General features: G+C 46.0%; 1 protein-coding gene across 2 annotated transcripts in view; it reads right to left on the bottom strand.

Moving 5' to 3' along the window:
* Positions 1–25943, bottom strand: part of CRMP1 (collapsin response mediator protein 1) — a 53075-nt gene extending 27132 nt beyond the window's left edge. Inside the window, exons 1-4 of one of the 2 annotated variants that reach the window (XM_005148498.3) lie at positions 25173–25943; positions 9018–9106; positions 3607–3791; positions 1886–2050 (exon numbers count right to left, since the gene is read on the bottom strand). In XM_005148498.3, coding sequence (XP_005148555.1) covers positions 1886–2050; positions 3607–3791; positions 9018–9106; positions 25173–25544 — 811 coding nt within the window. In that variant the 5' untranslated portion in view covers positions 25545–25943. Of the gene's footprint in view, positions 1–1885; positions 2051–3606; positions 3792–9017; positions 9107–22608; positions 22934–25172 lie in introns of those variants that run through there. The other variant, XM_031048429.2, reaches the window with a different exon arrangement.
* Between the last annotated feature and the right edge of the window lie 1233 nt (positions 25944–27176).

The following is a 27176-nucleotide window of genomic DNA, read 5'->3' as shown; positions in this document are numbered from 1 at the left end:
CCAAGGAGGTCATGACAGGCCCCATCACACATCCTGGTTCAGGAACCAATGGACAGATTCCTGCTTCCCCTGAAGACTGAAAGGCAGGTCAGATTTATATTGAAAACTCACATTTTCATAGTTGAAGAAAACTATTAACCTAACTGTCTATAATAGGCTTTTAATGTAAGCCCTCAGGCAAATTTGGGAGTACTGAGCCATCTGTGATCCAGGAGCTCTGGAAAACAGTATTTAACCATTGAAGCAAGGCACGGCATACTTGTAGGAGAGTACAGTCAGCTAATGCACAGCAGCATCTCCATGTTAACACTGATAACAGAGAAACAGCCCAGATTTGTCACCATCAGTGTTGACAGATGTCATCACCTTGTAAAAATCACCTACATTATAAAAACCAGCTGCAGTTTCCCTAAATTATGTGTAATCTTGCTGATTGAAGTATTTTGTTGCCTGAAATCTAATTATACAGCACGTGCACTGTTAGCATGCTGCAATACAGGAAAAGCTCCCCTAGGTGACTGCACCGCCATAGTATCTCAGTGCAAAACTGCTCACTCAAAAATAGGGTTTTCCTTTGTTTTTCTACTTAGGCAGTACATTTCTCTATACAGAGAAACTTTCAAGTCATCACTAGCACAACACCTTACAAAAGATGCTGCATATACATATTACTTAGGCTTTCCAACAAAAAGGGCCATTCTGATTTACCCATGGCAACTAAATACCATTTCAGAAAGTATTTCCTAATTAATATCTTACTTATCAATATACGTTTTCAAGGAAAGTATCAAGTGAAAAATACTTGAAAAAATATGTTTCTGGAAAGAAAATGCATGCCATTAGGCTAAATTTTAAGGAACTAGATCCAAACTAGGATTCTCTGAAGGCTAGATTCAGTTGTCCACACATAGGTATCTGGTGCCAGCAAGATGCCTTCCATACATGAGACTGCCATGCTGAGCTGGCATGTATAACAAGGAGTTATGAGACACTATATCTGTGCTATTCTGGAGTGGTAGCTGGAGTCCAGCTAGGGCAACCTATAGTACCTCATGTGATAGCAGACCTATTAATTTATCTGAATCAAGCCTATAAGTGCCTTAAATAGATTCCTATATAAGTGACCTGTTTTTTAGTAAGTCCTGAAATAAAGTGTCTTCTAGTAACATCAGGGAAAGCCACGGGAGACCCAGCACTTGAGAAAATCAGGACATTTTTTCCATGTACCTAACTTTAGCATCACTTTTTTCTAATACCATGAAACTATTTTAAAAATATAGGCATGTTCAATGAAAAAATCTAGTCTTGGTAAGTCAGTTACCCTAAGCCATTGCTGAGAAATGAGATTCAGCCTGTGATGACAGTTTCTTAGCTATATCTGCCTTACATATTTGGCTTAATTTGAGGCAGCTAAATGGGTTGATTCAAGTCTAGTTCAAATCTGAACTGTTACATTTAAATGTCACATCTTCTCCATTCATGAAAAACTGGACCTAAGATGACTGGGCCAATTATCCTAAAAGCTGATCTCTGAGTTTTACCTTAAACCAAAACCTAAGTATGCAATGCCTGAGCCTATTTCCACATGTACATTAGCAACAATAAAGTAATACATTTGTATGTGACAACATACACATCTTGATTTTCCATGTCTGTACTGGTGTAAACCTACTTTCTCCACTGGCCTTGCTGCTGAATAGCACCAGTGCACAAAGTTTTAGGTCCATTTTACACACCAAGAAGTGAATACAAAAGTGCAAGGTAGTGCAGAACCTTGGGCAACATTACCAGCACCTGTGCATCTCTGTTCCAGAAAATGCATTCATTAAAATACTACACGATATTTCAATAAAGCAAAAAATACTACTGATTTTCACTCACTAACCTTTGTCTTGCACCAGTATTTCCAGCTCTTCTCGAATGCCATCATACCAGCTGCTGATGTCCACATGGAGAGAGTAATCACAACAGGATTTGGTGTCAGCTGCCTCGTGCCACTTCTCAAAGGAGGTCAGTAAACTTGATCCAGGTTCTGGAAGCACGTGGTCAACTGAAAAAGAGATTCAGTGTCCATCACCTGGACAGCACGCACACTGTTAGAATTCCTCAGTGCCTGTAAGCAGCTTCCCAGCATCTTGGCCAAAACAGCAGCCTTCGAGGAAGTTTGTGTGCAGACTGTAACTCTGGGACATTAGCCAGGTCCTGCTGCCTCACGTATAGCAGACTTTGCAGACAGCTTACGCTATAGCTGAGTCTGCAACCTGCTTGGTGCAGCATTAGTGAACACACACTGGGAGAGCCAAACACCTCAGAGTTTAGGAAACATTTATTTTTTCCCTTTACTGTTTTGTAAGCCCACAAGTTCTGGACTTACCTGTATTTATTGTCTGATGTGTCCATTCCAATGTATTATTATTAACATTATATATTAATAACAATGTATTGTTATTTCAAAGATTTGTTATTAAGCAGTGCCTTGTAGTCACTGAATTGGCCAACTCTGCCTAACTAATACATCAATGCAGATGTTGAGTCAGCAGAACTGGGAATACAGCCAAAAGTCTGAACAGAGATGATGCAGAGCACAAACACTCAGCCACACTATGTGGCAGACTGAGTGCTCTGCAACCATGCATCTTCACTGTCTCAAACCCTTCTGCATCTGATGATGCCAAAGCACTTACTGACATAATATAAAGACATGGTTACTTATGCATGTATATCTCTGCAGAGCTTGATCAAAAGTAAGTATGGAAACAAAGCAAGTTGGGCTTACCAGTGGCACTTGCAAACCTAAGGCTACACAGGAAACCTCAACAGAAGAACATACACTGAAAAAATTATTAACAAAAGTGATGAACAGCAATGAATTTTGTGCTTATTGCCAGAGATCCTTTCATCTGATACTTGTTGCAGAACACAGGTAACAGATAACACTACTCAGCAAAAAAAGATACATCCCAATTCAGTGGGAGCAAAACCCCACTGGGAAGCTCCTCTGCACAAGGAGCTAAGACAGCTCATGTCACCTGAACAACCAAGGGACAAGCCAATGCTTGTAGGAAAGAGATAAATCTTGTACTGCCATCTGGTAGACAGAAGAAGGATCTTTAACAACTACAAACACTTCTCCTTTCCACTAAGAAAGATGTTGCTCCAGAACATCTCTGGCAAGGACTTCCTCCACTCCTGGTGCCAAATCCAAGTTCATGAGTTAGCATCTTGTTATTTCCAAAGCCCCTGAAATCTCACTAGGTGGGAACAGCAGATCTTTGTCAGATTTTCTGTGCCATATACTTACAGCACTAATTACACTGTTTTGCAAAAGTCCCAGGAGTAGGTGTATTATCCCTCAGTGCTTGCTCTGTATTTCAGTGGAAAATCCAAGAGCTAATTCCCCATGCCACTGTTTCTTTCTGAGGGTATAGATTCATTTTCAGGTGAACCTTGGGTGACAATGATGAACAGATCTCCAAAACAGAGCCCAGAGATTTGAGGACGCATTGCAGAAGACTGCATAAAAATGGGAGCATCCTGAAGCTGTTCCCATATGTGCTATGCAAGCTTCAGCCTGGAGTAGGAAGAGTTAGTATTGCTAGTACTCACTGATCATGGTGGTGCCCCCTGCTAGTGCTGCTTTTGTGCCTTGATAGAAGTCATCAACTGCAGTCATCCCATGGCAAGGCTTTTGTAGGTAAGTGTTGACATCTATTCCCCCAGGAATAACCATGCGCCCATTAGCCTCTATGGTCTTGACTCCTCCAGGAACAATCAGATTCTCTCCTATTTGCCTAGGCAGCAAGGAAACCCAGTATTATTTTCCTTAAAGAAGCACAGGGAACAGAAATTATTTGAGGCATGTAGGAGAGAGGAGCCTAGGGGCCATACAGAAAGTAATAGGACCTCAAAGGAAAGGTGAAGCTCAAATACCTGCTCTGGCTGCCCTGCATAGCACTGGCAGAACAAAGCATCCACAAGCCTGCCTAGCTGGGCTGACTGTTCAGGTTGTTTTGTTTTAGTGGCCAATAAAGGAGCCATAATACCCCAGCATTAGAAACTAATTATTTTTTCATGATTCCTATATTTAAACAAGTACAAATGCGCACAGTTAATGCCCTCTTGGGAACTCTGGGTTTGTATATTAAGTTCTTAAATGAAAACAGAAAAACATAGATCAAATATGATAGCAAGCTGCAATTGTAAATACATGGCAGAAGCACAAGCACATCAGAAAGGAGTTATAATGACTTTGCAACCAAGCAATACAAATTTCTCCTTAAAAAGAAATCTAAATATCCTAAGATACAGAAATACATACTTAAGAGACTCAAACACCTTTAATCTACCACATCACATATTCTTCATCATCCTCTTAAAGTTAAAACTTAGTGGAACATTCTGTGTAGCTGTATGGAAAATGTTAATTAACTCTTGCCATCTTTTTCCCTTCAGTTCATCAAAACAGGATGGGTTTCTTTACTAGTGAAAATATTAACCTATCTCCCATGCTGAGAGCAAGCAAATTCCAGATACTTCCACTCATAATACTTTTAGTGTTCATGTACACAACAATGAGTAAATTAACCTTTAACTTCTAAAGCCACATGACATTTTTATTGTCTAATTTGCATGGTGCCAAACAGGAAAAGTTATGGGTCTATGTGGAAGCCACATCCCTGCACTGCTACATCAGAATATATTCGGGCTTAGGGATAACTGTAAAGTAGTTTAAGTTCACTTAGTTTATCTCATATTACAGACATACAGTCCTTGCCTTAATTTCCTTTTGTCTGAGATAAAATAACATTTATCCACAGCTAAACAAATATCCCAGACATCTGAGCTGCTGAATCTGTTTCTCCCACATTAAAATGCAACTCCCACCTACAGAGCAAAACACAGTGACTGATTAACAGCCGATCGCAGCAAGCTAGAACCAAAAATGAATATAACTGTTAATTAAAACCAGTGAAAAAATCAGGGATAATTATTCACATTGGAATTTGGCCAAACCAACACAGTTAATAAATAGACCCAAGAGGTCAAGAATTTGTTTCAAATGCTATGCAAAAATGTCACCTCCAGCAGCTTGGCTCCCCAGTGCTCTGGGTTTTGGCTGGAGGGAAGCACAGCCATTTGGTTAGCAAACCCCTGCCAGCATCCCGAGCTGGGGTCTCAGCCACTCAAATCCAAAAAAGCTTACTCATGAGCGCTGATAATATCACGCCTTGAAGCTACACAACTCCATGTCTGGCATCTAAGAGTCATCAACACATATAGCACTGGGAGCATGTCATAGCCTGTTTACAGCTGTGAGGAGCACTAACAATATCATGACAAAGAGGGAATTAATGTGTGTACAAAAGCCAGCAGCAGCCCAGCACATCCAACTGCGCAAACAAGTTGCAAGAAGCTCCTCTGCTGTTAAAATCTGACTAACAAAGGCATACCATAAGGCACTCCAACCCCAGAGCAGATTGAACACTTATATAAAGTTAGGTAGCCCCACATATAATAATGGTGTTGCACTAATCCTCATTACTTGTATCCACTCCCAAGATTTTAATCAGAACAACCTTCACTGCACTTTGTACAGTGTCTGTGGGGCCAAAAACTGAACTGGGAAAAAAAAATCTATCCTATGACCAATCTCCTTTAAATACATCTAAGGTGCAATTGCCCTCCAAGGACAACCACACCTTCTGAAGGGAACGTTAAAGAAAACCTATACAAAACCAGAAAAGCAACTCGTTTTTATTTTCTTCCACAATCAGGAGCTACCAGTTTCCTGTTCAAGAGGACACACTCCCTAGCGAAGTTTTAAAGTCCCAAGTATGTACTTAGGTTTTCTGATGAATGACGGCTTATTATTTTCATTGTACAGGTGAGTGGTAACAGCTTATTTGGCAGTGGCTGAAATCATTCATGCTGAAGAGGCCTTTGTGGCTGATACTGTGCTATTACCTGTCAGGAGCCTGCTGGTATCGAGATTAAGGCTGGGAGAAGGCTGATCTTCACTGGCATTAAAGGTTATTTTCATTCTGACTAACTAGAACACAGAGTAAGAGGTAATGTGACAGGATTCCTGAATTGCTCCCTTGTTAATGCAAAGTGTATGATAATAAGAATGGGGTTCAGTTACCTGTGGGTGACAAAATACAATAGCACAGATAACTGTATTCTAGACACTATATAAATTATTGAGTTGGCTTTCTGATGCACCAGCAACTAAAAAAAGTCAGAGTCACAGAAAGTTGATGCTGTATGCTATCTTCAGTTGAACCAAGCTGGTAAATTCTGTCATACATGAGCTGGTTAAAGCACAATGGAATCAGCTTCAACCCTTCATAAGCTTAACCTGAGAAAGCTGAACACTCCCCCCCCCCCCCCCCCCCCCCCGAACTCTGTAGAGTTATTTCTGTCGTTATCAAGTCCAGATCTCTTTTAGGCACCTGTGGCTCCCTCCAACTTGGCTCACTGCCTGCCCCACTCCGGAGACCCAGTCCCCAGTCACCCATCCTGCACCCAACCTTTCCCCTTGGTAGGGACAGAGCAGAGGACAGCAAGCACCAGACCATGTCCTGCCCCTTTTTACGGAGACCAGGGCTCATTTCCTCACGTGGGTAACACAGAAAGGATAGATGTAGGCAAAATGTATTATTTACATGCCAATGGCAATTTAAATTACTAAATATCTATATTGCTATTTAGATACCAGAGAACTGTCTCTCAGCTGCAGGGCTTAAGTTTCAGCTGGGAAAAATCCACATGCATCACTCCTCCTTGTACCTAGGGAGCCAGTTTGAACATTGATTAGCATCTACCATCCTCCAAACTATAGCTAATCTTCAAATACATTCAAGGTTATATCTACATTCATCTCTGCAGGACAATCTGCAGGGATATAAGCATTAAAAGGCCTTGTTCATTAGTCTGCAAGAGAAACCCAACCTTTTATTTTCCAGTTTCCACTGCAGAGTAAGAAAATAACCCAGATCTTTTATGTGCTAGCAAAACCAGGACACTATTGCCTATTCTGGGCTGAGTAGTTTGGTATTTGCTCCATTCTGTGGAAAGAATTCATACTATCAGCAAGATATGCAATGGAGAGTTAGGGCATCAGATGAAACATGGAGGTTTAAGGTCCTGCTCCAAATGATCTTGAGCAACATATAACAATTGTATATATTCAGACACAATGGACAGTTCCAGCCAAAGAAACTAAAAGAGACCAATCCCAGAAAATATAACACTATCCTACACTGCAGAATTTATTGTTTGAACACAATTAGGACCCAAGCCCATACCAGGCTGCCCTCACAAATGAGCTGTTTTTTCAGAGCAAAACTTCTTGCACAGTTTACAAAGAAAGATCCCGGGGCACCTAAATCCAGGAAACCAGGCACTACTCAGAGTGTTGAATAGTAAATGTGCCTCCTTGGACAAAGATAAAGGCGTTTTAAACATTAAGATCTTGCTTATGTATTCATTATTAATCCTAGGTGTCTTATCAGCAGACATACTTTCTTGGAGGTATGGATCCACATATGGATTCCAGAGCCTAGGCACTTAACAAAGGCAGTCGAAAGCTTGGTATTGCTAACCTGCCCACCAGTACCACTTCATTTCTGGAATTAAAACCAAAACTTCACAGCAGTTTCAGACTCTCTGCATCTTATGCACCTACTTAAATCAGTTCTGATACTTGGAGGTGTTACCAGGAAATTTGTATCTGAACAAATGAAAGCACAGGAAAACTCAACTAAAATACCTATGAAAGAGAGCACAACTTGGTTTATTGTTGCTGTTGAAAAAGATACATGTTCAAAATGTGCCTTCTGCACAGTATACTCCTTTTGCCACTTCTGCAATGCAAATAATATTACAACTGGAAAGACAAGAGTTAAGTATTAAAACAAAAAAGGCACATAAACAAAAGTGTTCAGAATTTTTCCTGTTCTAATAAATCATAAATAATGTAAGTAGCCACAGATATATATGAAGAATTGGACTTTTAATCTGATTATATATTCTTAAGAAAAGGAGCTCTGAAAACAAGTTGATATTTAATTATTTACCAGATAACCATAATTATGTTTCTGTGCATTAAATTGTAGCCTCTGGAGACCAAACTTGTTAGGACACTAGTGAAAGTGTTCAGCAATCAAGAAAACAACTTTCATCCTTATGGACATCGGAGTGCTTGTACACACTACATTACTTCCTAAAACTAGAAACCCACACCTCCACTAAGCCAAGCCAAGACCAGTAGAGTACCTGGACATCTCTGCTAGTGTTTCCCAGGCTAGCAGTAACACATCATTTCATGGTTTTCACTTAAGGAATACTTTCCCAGTTCTCATGTTTTATATCCTGATATATCATTAGGATTTTCTTTCTAATTGTTGGAACTAGATGATCTTAAGGTCCTTTCCAACCCTGACTATTCTATGATTCTGTGATTCTATGATTTAAGATTATATTTTCTTCTAGGCAAGAAAAGGGGCATACGAGCAATGCTAACAATGGTGCAGGAACAGAATTTGCTATGCTTTAGTATTAACCAAGAGTAGGTCCCTGTTAGCACTGTGTATAACATGGGGCATATTTCTGTGCCATACAATCCTTTAGAGCATGGCTGCATTTGCCATAATTAGGTGTGGGGAAAAAAAAGTTCTAATGAGCCTTCTGTCATACGTGAACTCAAAAAATACCCATTGACCTTAACATTCCATCTCATGTTGAGAAAGCTTACTTGCCTTGACTGTTTGGAAGAAACTAGGATTGAACCTGTTTGCAAAGTAAATACCTTCTTACAGTAAAGACATTTTCTATTTATCTAATCTTAGTGAACATAAAATTGCAGAATTTCATAATTAAACACTCCTCTATTATGGTCCCGCATCTAGAGGTAACCCAGATGCTGGCTGCAAGATTTCAGGTCAGCACCATTAAGAAATCACAGCAGTCTATACTAACAGGCATGCAAAAAAGGTTCAGGATTTTAAAACACCAACTTTATAAGTCCATCTTCGAGGTATAAGTCTGCATAGAAGGAGTGGTCATCATTGATAATTCTTCCACCTTTAATGAGTAGTCGGTCACTCTGGGAGGAAAAAAAAAAGAAGAAATATTGGTTTGTTGAAATAAATAAACATAATAATGCATTGGTGATATCAAATAGGTCTATATTATACAGAAAGCCATTATAATCAGAGCATTTACCCTATATAAAGGTCTATGTCATAGATTCAGGTGGCTACATGGACAGTGGAGATGGTTTCACAGAGCATTTATTTCTGGCTTTTGGAACATGAAGCCCCATGATCATCCTAGTCTTTTACCTCAAAGCAGAACTCGTTGCACATGGAAAGACTTGAAATCTCAGTACATCCCCTTTTTACTGACATCTTATTACATAAAGGCCAAAAAGGGAATAGAAGCCCCCAGAATAAACTGCCTGACACTGCAATGGCCATGCTGAGCTCTCCTGGGACTCTGAGTACCCCTGAAAGAGATAACTGAGCCTGAAGTGGAAAGGAACAAGGTCTGGAGAGGATGCTGAGCCCTGCACTGCAGAAATTCCTGCCCAGGGAAGCTCTTTTAAGCAACATCAGCTCAGCAGGTTCAACTTGGCCACTCCACTGGGGTGGTCAAGAGGCATGGCCCACAGGCTGTGTCTCCTGTATTGTGCTACAGACCAACAGCACAGAATCTAGTTTGCAGTGGGTATGAAGAATGAATTGTGTGATTGCGATTCTGCAGGTCAGGAGGACAGGAATGCAGCCTCAAAAATTACCTGAAATATCATGCAAAGAGCAGAGACAGCTGCTGCCTCGGAAGTGCCAGAAAACACTTTTTCCCATGAAGAACTGTTCAAATATCAAGACCTCTGAGCCACTGTTCACACAAGCACATGTTTTCATTGGTCTCTACTTAAGTGGTTACACTGCTTCTAAAATAGACATTTTATAGAAAGCAAATGTTACCACCATATATTTATTCCTGAGAACCACTATGTGAATTCTTTCATTGAAGAAATCATACTGGAAACACCAGCACCCTACCACCTACCTAGAGACAGGGAAATTCTGTAAACTCACTACTGGGCTGCTTTTGGCTATGATACAGTTTATTTTCTTCATAGTAGCCAGTATGGGCTGGTTTGGATTTGTGTTGGAAACAGTGTTGATAATTCAGGGATTATTTCTGTTACTGCTGAGCAGTGCTTACATAGGGCTTTAGGCCTTTACTGCTCCTTGCACCACCCCATCAGTGAGCGGGCTGAGGGTGCACGAGGAGTTGGGAGGGAACACAACAGGGACGGCTGATCCCAAGTGACTCAAGGGATGTCCTGTACCATATGGTATCATGATCAGCATGTAAAACTAAGGGTCCAGCTGGAGGGAGCTACTGCTGGGTGACTGGCTGGGTATTGGTTGTTTGGTGGTGAGCAATTATTTTCATTTGCATCACTTGCCTTCCCTTGGCTTTATTTCTCTTTCTGTTATTTGTCTATTAATTACACCATTATCATCATTATTATCACTATTGTAATATTTCAATTGTTAAACTTTACCTCAACCCACACGTTTTCTCATTTTTACCCATCCAAATCTCTTCCCCCACCCCACTGGGGTGAGTGAGCAAGTGGTGAAGTTGCAAACTGGGGTTAAACTGCGAGAAGTATGTAACACTTTTGGAAAGCCTTTTGCCAAGTGACTCTGAATGCTGGAAAACCCTAAAGCAGCCAGATCTTTCTTTTCCCATTCAGATATATACATAAAAAGACATCTATTGTAAATTATTTCCTTGGTTCACCACACAGTAACTCAGAATCTCCATTGTGTCCATGTTTATACTCCTCACTCCAGACTCAATTCCTGATTTAAGATTCACACGCACTTCTCAAGTTCCCAGTTTAGAGAACAATTAAACAAGTTGGTATGCTTCTTTGCCTACAAAACCAGGACAACGATACAGACCTTCTAAAACTGAACTGGTTAAAAAGTGCTAAGGCAGAGCTAGGGGTGTTACAACAACCTTTCACCAATGTAACTTCTCAGCTCCATGTTGCGTATTTACTTTTCAGTTTGTCCTTGAAAAGATTTGCAGGTTCAAAGCCTCTATCATTCCAGAAAGGCAAAATGGGAGGACAGATATTTTAAGGAGAGAAAAAAGGGGTAAAAGGCATCTTAAATAAAGTGCTTGACCAAAGAGTACACACACAGAAGGTGTAAGGCAGGGAATTGACCTTGCGGGGGACCAAGGCACAGAACCACAATGAAATATGCCCCCATGACCTGCCGCAGGTGTTGGTACCCTCTCATTAAAGGATGGAGATGAATGTGAGTCCGTCTTGCATCCAGTCCATCAGTCTGGAATTTGCCAGAGCAGGCTCCCTGTTTTCTCCCCAGCCTCTCTACTATCTCTTATAATTGCAGGACTTGTGAATCAGCAGCCTCAATAGTAATAAGTTATTCTGCCAGATGCTGGCATTTGCATCTCCTCAGCATGTTGATTTACTACACAGCTGACCTCAGAGACCACCATCTTGTGAGCTCTTTTTGAGCTTGTTCATCTGCTTTCCTAAACATTAACATTAAATAGGCAAGAGCCTATTGATACGAGCAGGGAACATCACCAGAATGTTGCATCTGTCACTGTTAATGAATCAAAAAATCTGCACGTTCATCAAGATGCTTTACATTTTATTTCTTCCAAAACAGCAGAAGATGCATGAAATAGAAGCAAAAGTAACAGGCTGAGGAAATAAGAGATAGAGAATAAATAAAGCAGTAGTACAACCCCAGAAAAATAACTGCAGACATAGGGATTTTATGTTTTTTATGTACTTGTACATGTGTAAGTGGCAAAATGAGTAGTAGTATAATCTGAAACTAAAAAGGATACAAATACAGTTTCAAGAAAGCACTCTATTATAGGAGTCACCCACTAAATGAAGCCACAGTTACACTTCATAAAGTACTAATGAATGCTTAGCTACAAAGTCTTGTCTTCAGAATTTTAGAGTGTCTAAGAAATTCTGGTGAAGAAAGAAACTGCACTTTATGGATACTTTAAATGACCTAATTCTTGACACCTTCCCATTCAAAACTGTTGCAAAAGGGAGACTGTCCTGCACTTGAACTGGACTGTGGCTAAGTTTGCCCCCAGCCAGGAATGGGGAGCCATGAGAGACAAGCTGACCAAAAAAACACAGTTTTGGTTCTCCCCAGTAGCCTGCCACGCCATTAGGGAGGGTGACATGGAGCTTTGCCCAGCTTTCATCAGCACCTGATAGATGTGGAAACATCTCCAACACACATTTCCATCCCAGCAAATCAGCAAATTCAGAAGTAAAAGGGTTTTGCTGGAACTTGTCCCAGCCAGCTCAAGCTGCCAGTGTGTCTGTAGGATGTATTACAGATTGCTGCAAGCCAGGAGCACAAAGCACAGTGCCTTTACACAGGTGATGCTGATGGGCACAGGCAACCCTTGTGGGGTTCCAGAGCCATGTGGGCATCCCAGCAGCACATTGTGCCCAAGCACACAGGCCTCCTTGCACCCTGTTCTGGACAAGGAGTAGCCTGTCCTTAGCCAAGGCACTGTAACACACACCTATGTGTACCTAAACACACAGAGGCATTTACATGAACACACTGGAAGAATTGCACAAACACAACTGAGCAGGGAGCCATGGGTTAAGGTTGACAAGATATTTGCTATATTTTTCATTAAATACATTTTCACACAAACCCTTGGTCAGTATGTGAGTATTCATTCCCTGACACAGCCTTAGCATAAGCTTCAAGGACAGGCACAGCCCTGGCCTGAAGGCAAAGGGACAGCAGCCACCACCCTGTACCACTGCCACCCATGGATGCCTGGGTGCTGCTGCACTGATTTAGGTCACTGGTACTTGCTGCAGTGAAATCCAGGACAGAAATCTGGGCACACACAGGGTTTGTGAAGTAGGTTAGCCTCCCCACGCATGCAGTCCAGCTGAACATGGTCAGGGGCCATTTGTTATTTAAGGGGCCTGATGTCGGGCAGGTTGCTTGCAGTTTGTTGCCTAGTTTTCCTCGACAATTGGCACTTGGTAAGAAAAAGTCCTCTTTTACCTGGACAATGTTCCAGGCTGAGGAACAGCACCCTGGGGAAAGTAGGGGGGATGGAGGCAGAAGTGGTCTGAAGCTGATGAATTAATCATACAGCACTGGCCTATATTTCCCCTTCCCTGTTGTAAACCCCTCCAGGCAAGAAGCTTTCTTTGCCTAGCTCTCAACTGTACCCTCAGCCACTTAGGGTGACCTTCATTTGCTCTCACAATGCAGTGTGCTCATTACTCAGGAGGTGACAATAGTGTAAGCCTTTATAGGGTGGCTGCCACCTTGCTACCCAGCTAACAGATGTCTCAGGCACGGGTGCCCTGCCTGCTGAGCCTTAAGGGCTCCATACCAAGTTTGCAGCACATTGCCTGGCACAAGAAGCTGCCAGCCCAACTCTTCGCTCCAGCCTGCCAATGACAGACAGCAGGAACATGGCAAAACAGAGAGGGGGTATTATATTGAACATATAAATTGAGCAATTCATTAAGTGCCAAGATTCAAAGGGAAAAAAAAGACAAAACTGCTCTCATTGATGTGGGAGGTGCAGAAAGGCACTGTAGATCCATACCACTGCTCAGCATTCACTGCAGCGGGTGGGGATTCTCCTCCACCCATCACTGCTGCAATGATGCGAGCGCATCCATGCAATGTGCTTGCTTCCAGGTTTTATGCCTGGCTGTGACAGAGAATCGTACAGCAGAGATGCTTATCTTCTGTCTCCCTGCAGCTCCATTTTATCAGCTCAGTGGCACCTCCCGGCTCAGCTTGCTGCTGAGTATGATACAGCTATTCTTATTATCCACATCTCTCCACCTTCAAACCCTCCACACTGCTTTCCTGGTGATTTTTTGCTAATCACACTCTAGCGTCTCCTGCTTAATCTGGCGGCAAAGCCACAGAGCTTAGTCTGTGACATGACAGCGATTTTCATGGCAGCAGGAGGAGATGCCACAAACTCAGCATCATTTGCTGCAGGAGGAGGGGCCAGCTGCTCAGACACGAGGCGGTGGCTTTCCTCCCTTACAACTATTGTTTGCGTTGCAGTACAAGCAACATGAAACATCTGTAAGCTGGTGAATGGGACAATTTGTTCAAATTGCCTGTTTTGCTGTTTTTTTAAATGAGCTTAGCTCAGCTCTTTTGAAGCATGTCCATATTTTCATACACTCCCAGTGGTAAGAGGCCAGCAGAGACAAGCACTGTCTGCATCAACCTGCTGGATAACGAGCCTTATGCCTGCTGCGGTCCCCAGGTCTGCAGCTGGCTCTGCACAACGACAAGCGAAGTCAAATTCCCTTGGACAGTGATTCACTCTGCTCTAGGTTATTTGAAAATATGATCCAAATGTTAGAGTAGGAACAATTGCAAAGAAATTTAAAACTTGCCTTTTTTCATTCACCTACTCCACTCACAGCTACAGACACCTAAAAACACTACAAAATTCAAATACATCTTTTATACATGCAGGTCTCAGTCTGCTTCTGGAACTACTAAAAACCACAGTAGCAGAAGAAATAAAGCTGACAACTTCTGACTTAAGATTTACCAGGAAAGTATTATCTTAAATTGATGCGGCACGTCAAAATACACCGCAGCACAAGTTATAGCAACCACACTCTTCCCTACAGTATCTATACCCATGGTACTGCACTTGCAGGCACCTTTCAGAGAAAACCACACCTTTATCATACAAAATGGAGTTTAGGAAAAAAAAAACAAACACAAAAGGAAGAATGTATGTATTCTAACCATACAAAAACATTCAAAGATATTTCAATAGCAGGCTTTTCATCAAATAACAACATCTGTCCAGATTGCAATTCCAGTACATGCTATTACATTCTCATTTTTCTTCCACAAATGCAATGTCTACCTATTACATCTTCATCTCCAAATCAGGTAAATCATTTCTTTTTAACTGTTAACAGTTTGCTTTAGAATTTATCTGCAATTAACTTCATATAACCAGCATGTGGGTCTAAGCACTGCTCCACTCTTGGATTTGGGCTTTTGTAAGTGCTGCATTGCAGCTGTTGCCAACTGAAAAAGTCTTTGCACACTCTTAGTCCCAGATTTTCCAGGCCTAAAGGAGGAGGAAACACTCAGCAGTGACTTCATCCTTTCCATAATTCTAAGGACTTACTAGAATATACTATTGTCCTTACATCTCCAGAGCAACAATGGCTGTATTCTTTAAAATCCAGATTTGTCAATGCCTCTGAATATCACTAAGGGTTTTAAGCAAAATAGCCATTTGAAAACAGTTTAAGTTCCAAATCCACCTATATATCCAGTTCTCTGATTTAAAAGACATCAGATTAAATGCAATAGACATAAGAAGGCATTAATACTACATTATCACACTTGCAGCTAAAATATTCATCTTTACTTTTTTGAGAGGCAGGATCCTTTGTTGCTAAGGCTTTAAGATGTCCACTGAGAGTTGGAAAAGACACAGCATCCCTAATTTAGATGGAAGGTTCAAAAGACACAGGCTGATATTTGTGCTCCCCTTGATTATCCAAACCTTCACAAGTAGACTATTTGCAAGGAAGCAGTTTCTCAGAGGCAAAAGTCCCACTGGCAAACAATGGAGGGAACACTTGGAGCTACTCTGTGCTTCCGTGCATTCCTTACTGCAGAGCTACTTCCCATAATATACAAGAAATTTAATTTCTTTTATATATATATTTGGTTGTCTCTTGTCAGAGCTGGTCAGATTCAGAACCAGTTATGATACAGTATAGTTAAATTAACTTGCTTTTAGCAAAGTACTTACAAATAAGAAACATTCTTAAATGTAATGGCAAAAGAAGAAAGGCATCCTTCCCAAGAGGAATGCTTGCTTAAAATCCTTTCATAAGGATCAAAGAGCTGAAAATGGGATTTCATGAAGTACTGTCTGCTTATAAAAGATCAGCATTTAATCAGCACTATCCTTCCTTTTGAATTTCATCTCTGGGTTACCCTCCATATGAAGTAACTTTTAGCTAGGGTGATCCCTCAGTCAGCTAGGGGAAACACTCAATCCTAGAGGCACCATTTCCGATATGCCACTAATGGAGAATCCTGCTTTTATGGTCCTTTTCTTAACAAATACACTCCAGTATATGGCAATTCATTTAGGAAGGATTATGTTGATTGCAGTAATATTGTATCTTGGTCTGTAGCCAATGTATTCATTCATCTTTATTCATTTAAAAGATCTGATCTCCTTTTGTTTCCTCTTTGGAGACCTGACTTTCTATTCAGCTAGCAATTTCATTCCTTAATCACACAGTCTAAAAGGGCTACCCCTACAGCTACTAACTCCATGGGGAATTCCTCACTGTAAATGTCATCTTTGCTCTGCTTTTAGAAGGGAAGCACAACAAACATCTTACTGATGACAACACTCATTGGCACCAGCAGGGGTTTCACCTAAGTATGGGCTGGAGGGATGATCCCATTGTATTATATGCTGTTATAGCCATCTCTTGGGTTACACACAGTTTATGTCAATTAGAGCTGATCTCAAAATCCCAGCAAGACATTCATTGGAGAGGTTAAACTTGGGAAAAAATAGCAGCAATTGACAGCATGGCTGCTGCTATGTGCCAGTGAACTGAAGATGTGTTTAAGTTCTAGTCAGAAACCTACATCAGGTTACTGGGACACATCGGCCTTGGCACCAGTCACAGTCAAAATCCAGCTAAGATCATATGGAATCCCTCCTCTGACAGAGGAGATGGGTGCAAGCGAAACAGAATGGTAGAAAATGCCCTTTAACATGATGTTAGCAATGGTACTTCATGATCAAATACATGCAGTAGATACAGATGCACTCATGTTGCCTCATTTACCTACTTCTCCTGCAAGTTATATCAAGTTGCGATGCTTGCTGCTTCACCTCACATGGTATCAGGACTGGCTCGTGAGTGACTCTTCCACAGTCTCTTAGCTCTGATCATGGTATACTCTTTCAGTCAGCTGCATGAAAGGTGGCCAAGGGCTGAGGCCTTAAAGCTTGGCAGGACACGCACTAGAGACTGGCACTTTTTTCTTGCGACAAGTGCATCAAGCAACAAGAAAAGTAGTCCCAGAGTATCTCTGTCCCAGGGATGATGCCATCATCTTTACATGTAGCAAGATTAGAAACCTGCAAATTATTTTTCTGCTACTTCTGTTCCACCTCTCTCCTAAATACAAAAGCAGTAGGAAATGTATCCCAACTAACTCTTACAGTGCCCAAGTGCTTCAGAAGCCAGCAGGGTCTCCTGGATCCTGCAAACGAAAATGAAGATTCTCCCTTTTACTACATATATAAACCTGCTTAAAAGAGAAACAGCAGCAAAGCAGAAAACAGACCCTGACATCTTGCCAGGAGAGTGGCTCATTGGCAGTGGTTGCTCTCAGCACTTTTAAGAAAGAGATTCAGACAACCACCTCACCACAACAGCTGTCTTCCCAGACAGCCACTGTCCCCTATCCAAACCTGCCCAGCTTCCAGCAAAATACAGCTCAGCTCCGTATTCTGGAACCAGCTCTGGCACTGAACACCCTGATGTCTTGCTGCTGAGGGCACTGACTGGTGAACTTGCTGTGGCAGTTACAGAAATCACTGCCCCAAACACTTCTTTCTGGCCCTCTGCCAAAGATTCTAGTCTCCATAGAAATGTCCCCAGAAGGCCCTATTCTCAATGCTATTTTAGACACCAGATGGAAGTGACCACTTTTTCTCTGTAGAAAAAGGAAAGGAAAAGATGTACCACAGAAACACAGAAATGGTGGTTGGAAGTCCAGCAGCTAAAACACATCTGGAGCTGCCAGGTTCAAGTCCAGTCCACTATACAATATGAACTCACAAATGTTCATTGACAAATAAGTAAACTGAGAGGGGGCAAGCCTATTGCACAGCTGCAGGTGCAAAAACGTAACTTTGAGTATTAAGTAACACTCAAAGAGTAAGAAAAGGGATGCAGAAGCTACCAGGTTCAAGTCCAGTCCACTATGCAATGTGAATTCACAAATGCTCATTGACAAACACAAACTGATGGAGTGCAAGCCTATTACACAGCTACAGATGGGAAAATGTAACCCTAAGTATTAAGCAAATACTCAAGAGTAAGAAAAGGCATGCAGAAGCCCCAAGCCTTTGTGTTTTAAAGCAGGACAAAAAGTGCTGTCCAAACCAGTGCAAATCTTGTGCCAGCTGCAGAATAACAATGTGGGACATTGTTCCCATGCCCAGCATTCAGTACACTGTTCAAAAACTTTTGGCAAGTCATGCATCAATCTGTGCATAGCTTCACATTGTTAAACAAAGGTATGCAGAAAAAAAAACATGGTGAGGGGAGATATGTAACAGATCCAAACCTAGATGAGGACTTTGGTTCCCCATTCTTGCATCTGTAGCACATGTCCCCCCTGGTGTCCAAAATGAACTAGCTGGCAGCTCTTGCACTGCCATTGTCTCACACCAGAACACCTCACATTACCCCATTTGCCCAGGGCAAAGAGAAAGTTTCTGTCTTGACCCTCAGTAGTTAGCTTAAGACCAGTGTCTCGCACAGAACTCCAGACAAATGCATTTTTTTCTCTAAGTATTCTGCCATCTTCAACCAAAGCCTATTTATTTCTCAGATCTCTTCACATCAATCAATTCAAAAGACTACAACTAAAATTATTCTGTGCCCACTCCTCTGAATTTCTTCAGCCTTTCTTCATTTCTCTGCATCTGCTTCTTTTGCTCATCTCATGCCAGATCTTCCCTTTACTTGCTAAACCCAATAGTGAGATCCTTCCACTGTAACACCACATTCTCAAGCTCTCTGTCTCCCCATGCCTTACAGTCTGCCAGCTCAGGACCAGCAGCTCCTTCCCCCATTCAGACGCCAACCCTTGGACCATTACCAGGAATATTATTTCATTTTCTAAGAGATTTGGACACCATTTGCCTCTTCCATATTCCTCTCTGCATTTGCTTTGGTGACTAGCTACTCTCCTTTTGCTCAGTAGAGTTGTCTTCACACCTCCTCTTCACTGAGCTCCCACTGATCATGTTTTAATGGTTGCAATCGCTACTGGAACAAACAAATCTTATACCAGACATTTCACACACCACATGCCTTTTTTAAACTGTGCTCTGTATATACTGCAATTTTGAGTTCATCTGCATGTGGGCCTTGCTTGGAAAGTGCCGAGCCCTACCAAAACACAGAAGCCAAAAGAATTTGCAACAGATATTTCAGTGTCATCATCTCCACTGATTCTCTATAATGTATTGCACACGAGTGGAATAACGATGTTAAAAGCAACATGGATATGGGATGCACCTCGAAAATCTGGTCTGCGTGAGAGCATGCCTACACAACTGAAGCATTAAAGATTGCCACCTCATGCAGAAAGACACCTCAGCAATGGATGGTAGTGGCTGACCATACTACACAGGCAGAGAAATGTGCTCCTGCAGATGCATTCTTCGCCATCCTTACATTATGCAAACCCTGTTCCATCCTGAACCAGAGGAGTAAGAATCCCCAAGAACTTCATCACTGTGGAGAGGACATGACTGAAGTGCTTACACTTACTGGTTCAGTGCATCTCTATTTTACATCACTCAAAGACTGCTCTGGTGCTTCAAACACAGAGGTCTTTCCTGCAGTAGTTACAGCAAAAGGAGCTCAGTCCCTTCCCCAGTCTGACTCACAATTGAATGGCACCTTACACTGGAGCAGTATTAGTGCTCAGCTAACAACAGCAAGCCTGGATGCTGCATAGGATGCTGCAAAGGGCATCAGGAAAGTCACAAACAGAATAAATCATGCAAGAAGCAGGAATTTTCAGGGGGCCTGTCTGCAGCAGTCTCTACTGTCCTAGATACTTCAAGGAGAAAGGGGAGAAGGGAAGGGAGGAATAAAGCGGTGAAGAGGGAAAAGGGTGAAGAGGGTATCAGTCAGACACTGCTAATAGTCTGAAGGAGCCAGGAGGCAAGGCATGGTCGGACAAAGCACAAGGATACAGTCATCCCCACATGCACCATGGGGAGTAACCCAGAAAGGACACCACAGGGCTGTCTTCCCAAAAGTGGTATCAGCTCCTACACCAGTAAGAGCTGAAACTAGCCCTCTGCCTCTTCCTTTGTGAAGTTCCTGATGCTGCAGACCTGACCCTGGAGGGCAATTCTGGCCAGGCACTGACTGCAGGTAGTGCCTGAGGCTGGATGCTGTGATAGAATGCTGGGTGCTGTTCTCCTTGTGTGCTCAGGATAGCTTCTGGCCCCATGCAAGGAACACAGACTTGGGATGGGAAAATCCACAGCAAAGTAACCACACACAGGACACTGACAAAATGAGTTTCTCACAATTTCAATGAATCCAGGAGCTGGTGTAGCTCAAAATAGCAGGAGTGTGTATGTTAAACACAGTAACAAATGACATTTGTGTATGATATCATCACTGCTGCTGTTGCATAACTTTACAGAGCTATCACATTTCCTCAGAACCCAGAAGGCTTGAAGCTCCAATACATTTCCTTAGTGACAGGATGCAACATCTAATTTATTATACTGAAACAGGGCTTCAGAAGATACACACAGAAAGACCTGATGGGCTCTTGTATGGGCAGTGTGTACAAGGTATAGCGCAAAGTGCCTCATTTGCTTTTGCTGGGTGGAAAGAAGGGCCAGAAGTGTACAACATTAAAATATAAAAGGCAGCCAACTTCACTAATGCCTGCCAACTTCACTAATGTTAATTTATGCTTTTGATTTGGTCACAAAACTCAACACTAGCGTTAATGAATATTCATTTATAGAGGCTTCAACACATCCCTTTTCAAAGAGAACAGGCTGAGGTTTGGGCTTTCTTTTCCCCAGCAACCCTGTCACCAGCACAGAGAAGGAAAATTGTGAGAAGTGAAGAAATTAAAACGAACTGTTGATTCCAATGAAACACTTGCAATTCTTCCAGTTTCTTCTTTTACTCCAAATTGAAGAACAACTATCTATGGGTGGGAACCTGTTACACACCAGCTCCAAATGAAGGTTGAGCTGTGCACAAAGCACCTGACACGCAGTGAGACAGGCACTGCCCCCATGCAGGGGTACCCTGAGTCACACGATGCACTCAGGATGAAGGCAAGAGGAGACATCGCCCGAAGAGCCACTGCAACACCCAGGCTCAGCCTCACCACCACACACTGCTGCCTGTTGATAGCGGAAAACTGCATAAATGCAGTGCTTTGGTATCATAAAACTGCTTGTGGAAGGAGTTTTCCTCCTGACCAAGTATGCTGGCTAACGGATTGGGATTTTAATGTCGAGGAAACCTCAGGGTTTCCTTGAAGATTAACAAGGTACAAGCCTTGTACCGCTGGCACAAATGCCTTTAACCACCAGGTTTGCTCCGGAAGCTGCCACACCCACCCATCACTTCACTCCAGCTACTGAAACTTGCCCTGTGCCTGGCACCTGACAGTGCAAGCTCCGTGAGCCCAAGCCTCCCTGGGCTCCCTCCGCTTCCTCACTCATCTCCCCACACAGCAGTAGTGACCCCATCACCCACTGATCCAGCCCCCCAAGAGGACAGTAGGCACCAGCCTGGAGACCAGCACCAGTGTTGGGGAAACCTCTGGGTGCCCAAACTCTAGGGGAGGTTTTCCTGAAGCCCCGCTCCCCTCCAGTTCTGCCCGATCTTTATCCAGCCCCTGTGGATCCCGTGTATTTAGGAGAAACATCATACTGAATCAAAGGACCCATATCCTCTCTTCTTGGCACAGAAAGCACAATCTATTGTAGTACTGCTTGGGGATAAAAGCATCTAGCGGGAGGCAGGCACAGCTAGGAAGAGGACGGTTATGATTAACTCTTTGACTCCTGATCCCTACCATGGCTGATGTATTAATAGCGCGCAGAGGTGGTGGTGCTGGCATCATGGCGCTCTTTGATTTTTCCATGCTCCTACCCCTCCCGTTTCTCCCCCCTCCTATTTCTCCGCATCCCCAGCCCGCCCCGGCTGCCGGGGAGCGGCGGGGGGCACGTTGTGCTGCGGCTCGTCCCCTCCCTCTTTTGTTCTGCCTCTCCCGGCGGCCGAGCCGCCCCGGGCCCTGCTCCTCGGGGGACGGACGGCACCCCTGACCCTGCCAGCGCCGCCGGGCCTCCCCCCTGCCCCCGATCCTAGCCCCGACCCCAGGCTCTGCCCTCAGCACACGGCGCTGAGCCCCGGCTGTGCGGAGGGTGAGGAAAGGGAAAAGATAAATAAAATAGAAAAATAAAATTATATCTACATATATGTATATAAATAAAACACAAAATCACTCCCATCCCGGGGCTCCAGCAGGAGGAGGAGAGGGCACCGTTGCCCGCACCCGTCCACACCGTGGAGCCCCGGCCCCGCATCCCGGCTCCCCGCCGCCACCCGCGGGGCACTGCGCGGCCGCTGCGCTCCCTCCTCACGCCCTTCCCTGCCCGTGAACAAAGGAGCGAGGGCAGCGGCAGCTGCGTGCCTGGCCCGCTTACCGTTATGTGGGGGATGCTCTTCTTGCCCTGGTAAGACATGTCGGCTCTCGCTAGCGCCGAGCGCACGCCACACACCCCGAGGAGCGAGCCGAGCCCGACGGGAAAATATCGGAGGTAATGAGAGGAATAATAATTGAGAGCCCGATGGGGTGATGGGGCGGGGCGGGGGAGACCCGGCAGTGCTGGGTAATGGAGGCAAAGTTTCCTCTCCCAAAGCAAGGGGAGCCAGGCAAACCCGGCACCTTTTTTTTCCGGCTGCAATGAAACAGGGACGCGGCTCCCGGGGGGGGTCGGCGAGCGCTGCCTCTCCCGGCGGCAGCAGCGCCCTCCCGGCTGCAGGTCGGAGCAGGATTCGCTCAGCTCAACCCAGGAAGCGCTTCCTTCCCTCCTGTCCCCCACCCCTACCGCCTCGGCCCCCCTTCCCAGCCCATCAATCCAGCCGGAGCCTCCCTCCCTCCCGCACCGGCGCTGGGAAACACCGCCCCCCCAGCTCCGCCACCGCCCCGCCGCACGCTCAGGTCACCGGTGGGGTCCCGCGGGTGGGAACTGGGGGGAGTAACCCTCGGCTGTGGGTCCTGCTGCGCAGCACATGGTAATGGCACTGCCTGCTCTGTCGCTGTGCCTCTGACCCTGGTGGCACTGCCCGGCTCTGTCCCCATCGCAGTGCCTGCTCTGACCCCACGGCACTGCACTGCTTTGTCCCCAGATGGCACTGCCTGCTCTGTCCACACCAACAGCTTTGGCCACAACAGCACTGCCCTGCTCTGCCGTCCTTGTCACTGTCCCAGTGCCACTACCTGCCCTGCCCTGTGCCCAGGGGGGCTGTGGGTGATGGCACAGGCCAGTGCAGCCTGGCGATCCCAGGTAGATGTTGTGCCAGCTGCAGCTGGAGAGGAAAAGTGGTGAGTTGAAACCCTTCTGTCTCTCCTGACTCATAGGGTGCCTCCCTCCACCCATGGTGGAGGCTCCATGAACAACTGCAGGAAGGGTAAGAGGCACAGCAAAGCTGCACCAAGGTTAGTCCCTCCGCGACAAGCAGAACACCCACCCCTATGACACACACATAGATGGAAGGTATTTCCCACCCAGCTGCGTCCCTGACACATCTCCCCTGAAATCAGTATTCAGAGGTTGCAAAAAGCTGCAGCCACCATTGCACAGGGGTCAGGCACGTGGCTCCTGCTCACAGCACACCTTCCTAAGCCAGTGACCAGACTTTGACAACTTTACCCCAAACCTCCTCCTCACTCCCCTCCATCCCCACCTCTTCCCAGTTCAGTCCAGAGCCAGATAACTCAGGAATCACAGTGAGATCCAGAGGTAGCATACAATGGGCTCACTACCCCTGAGTCCGAGGCTGAACCAGGCAGCAGGGAAGACAGGGAGGAGGCATCAGGGATGTCCCAGCAGATAGGGGACTTGAGGGTTCATCATGCCCTCCCACTGCCCAAGGTCCTGATAGAAAACACACAGGTTCAGGTGAGCTGGGAAAGGGAAGACTGCACTGCAGCTGGCAGCCTCTGAAGGCAACCCTGAGGTTGCTGCAGTGAAGTGGCACCCTCGGAGGCAGTGTCCCACCAAGCCCTGCCTGCTCACTCTGGTGTCCCACCGCAGTGGGGCACTCACCCTGCTGCATGGGAGGCTGTATGGCCCCTGCACCCAGCTGCCAGCCCAGAGAGGACCAGCAGCACATTCATGCTCAAATTGAGGAGGAAAAGAGTCAAAACTCCCCTCTTAGCTTACAGCAAAACAGAGCGTGAACAGGCCATACAGCCTCCAGGCTGGGTGCTGAGGGTGCATCTAACCAAGGCCACGACTGCAAGGCCACATTTCTTCCTAAGGCCAAATCAGTGACAGCCCCTGTTCCCCAGAGAGCCAGCCCCCCCGGATCTGCCTCCAGCCTGGTTGCCACCGGCAGGGCTAAGATGGAGAAGCACAGCTGGCAGGGGCTGGCCAGCCCCACCGGCCTCCCTTCTTCCTGAAGTCTGCAATAGGAGACCAGGTTGCAGCCCAAGAGGTGGGCAGCCCCCGCGCCAAGGTTTCGGCTGCTCCTCCCTGCGGGAGACAATAAAAGCGTGGGGGCAGCCGGAGCCGGGACAGAGCCTGGTCTGTGCCTGGGACAGGCCGGAGTTTTCCCTGCGAGCCCAGAAGTGCAGCGGGGGCTGCTTTGTTCCGGGAAGGCACCAAGGGGGCCCGGGCTGCCCTCCAGGCTCTCCGGCATGGGCGGCGTTTTAACGGCAGGGAGGGAAACGAAGAAAACTCATCGCCATCACTTACAAAGGAAAATGATTTCTGAGGTCATCCCCGCACCCCCACCGCCCCACTAAGCTCAGGCAAGTGAGACAGTTTAGGGGCCAGCCGGGCTCCTCCTGTAGCATCACCGTGCCGGGGATGAGGGTCCCCGCCTCCCCGACCTTCAGCGAAGGCGGCCCCCGTACCTCTGCTCCGGAGAGCAGGGCTCTGCGGCATGGCTCAGTACGGCACGACTCGGCACGGTACAGCACGGCTCGGCACGGCTCGCAGAGATGGGGGCTCTCGCCTCCCCCGGCTCGGTCCCTGCTCACCTGCCCATTGTCCTGGCCCTGCAGCAGCTCCTTCCCCATGGGGTATTTGATCTCCACGCCCGGGGTCTTGTCCTCCCGGTCGCCCGGGGAGCTGATGACGGAACCGGAGACCTCGCTGATGTCGCTGGCGGTCTCGCTGTAGTTGTCTCCTCCGTCCAGCATGTCGTGCCGGCTGCCGCTCCGCGGGGTCCGGGACCCCTTCTTCCCCACGCTATAGGCGTCGAAGTCGATGGTTTTGTTCTCGTAGGCCCCCTCCACGGAAGCGAACATCCCCCCGTACTTCTGCCGCGGTGTCTGGGCTGTCGTACCCGGCCTCGCTAGATACACGGGCAGGTCATCTTCTTTATTCCAGTTCCTCTTTCTCTCGGCCATTCTCGCTGTCCGGATCTCTCCCTCCCTCCGTCCCTCCTTCTCTCTCTCTCTCTCTGCCTCCCACTTCTCTGCACCTTCCACTACCGGGATAGGCTGGTGGTGACCATAAAAATGAATGGATGGATGCAGCAGTGGCGGAGCTGGGTTGGCTGGTGGGATCTTTCCCTTAGGGAGATGCAAACGTTAACCTCCCTCCCCCCACCCACCCCCCGGAAAAAAAGAGAAAAAAAAAAGGGGGGAAAAAAAGATGAGAGAAAGAGAGAGAATGAAATAAATCCAAGCGGGTTTTAAAAATAGCCGTGTTAGTAAAGAGCACGTGAAAATAAAGTACAAAGAGCGGAGAGGAGAGGGTGGCAGAGGCAGGTGATTGGAAAGCCCCCGACGAATAGGAAGAGCAGCAGCAATTCCCAGAGCAAGGACCGCAGTGCACACGCTCCCCCGGTATAAAGAATGATCCGGGGGGCGGGAGGCAGGGGGCGGAGGGAGCCCTCTACATGCACACACAGCCGGTGCCAACGGGGCTCTTCCCGGCGGGCGGGTGGGGGTGCGCCGGTCACCTGCTGCTGCGTGGCTTCGGGGCGGATGGGGAAATGGAAAACAAGAGATAGATAAAAAATAAAAGCCCCAAATTTCCGCAGCCTCCCCCCCCCCCGGGGGAGCCGGGGGGAGTTTCTTCCACTTTACACACTCACATTTCCCCCGCCTCCCTAAGCAGGAGGGGTCTGCGGCGCTGCCCGGGTGGGGGCTGCTCGTCGCTGGTCGTTGCCCGCAGGGTGAGCGGTGGAAAGGGAAGGGGGGAAGAAGCACGACCAGGCCCCCGGGGCAGAGGGGCTGCGCAGCGCTCTCCCTGCCGCAGCAGCTGGTGCCGGGGAGGGGGGTGGCGGTGGCTGCGGCGGCGGCGCTGGGAGGGCGCCCGATCCCGCAGCAGCACGGCGGCAGCAGCCGGCCCTGACACGGAAGTGATCGCCTGCGCCGCCGGCTCCGCCACCGGGGATGAGGAGCCGGGGGGCGGCGGCTCCGCGGACCTCGGTGTCTCCCCCGCAGCCCGGTCTGCAGAGGCCCCCGCGGAACCCCCGCGGCATGGCCCCGCGGAGCTGTCCCTTCAGCACCCCGGGCGGCTCTCGCCGGGGTTTCGCGTCGGAGAAGGGAAGTCAACGCAGGGAGCCCGGGGCAGAGGCTTCCTTTCTCTGTGAGCGGTGCCAGTGCCCCAGATCAAGGACCAATAACGGGTTTTTTAAAGCAGGAGGAGTGGAGAATGTGCTCCCCTCAACTCTGCACAGCCCACTTCAGAAAGTCCGTTTTTACACCTCTACCTGTTTTCTAATCCTGCAGAGATCATCCACTGCAACCACAAGACTTGGACCCTCCTCTCCCATATGCACAGCCAATCTCAGACAATTCTGCCAGGCTTTGAATACACCAGCAGTTACATAAGTGACATTTTCTGTTGCTCTGAAGTAATTCATTGGAACAAACTGGTCTGAGATTGATTAAATGACTAAGCAAATTTGAAACAACGAATCAGTCACAAGACCTGTTTACTGCTCATGTACAACATGGCTATGCCATTTGAATATGAGCCCAACCACACAGCACTATTGTCTGTGGCCCACCATGAGAAAAATCACAAGT

Source organism: Melopsittacus undulatus, chromosome 7 (genome assembly GCF_012275295.1).
Source record: "Melopsittacus undulatus isolate bMelUnd1 chromosome 7, bMelUnd1.mat.Z, whole genome shotgun sequence".
Classification (NCBI taxonomy): Eukaryota; Metazoa; Chordata; class Aves; order Psittaciformes; family Psittaculidae; genus Melopsittacus; species Melopsittacus undulatus.
This window is presented reverse-complemented; position numbering and strand designations above follow the sequence as displayed.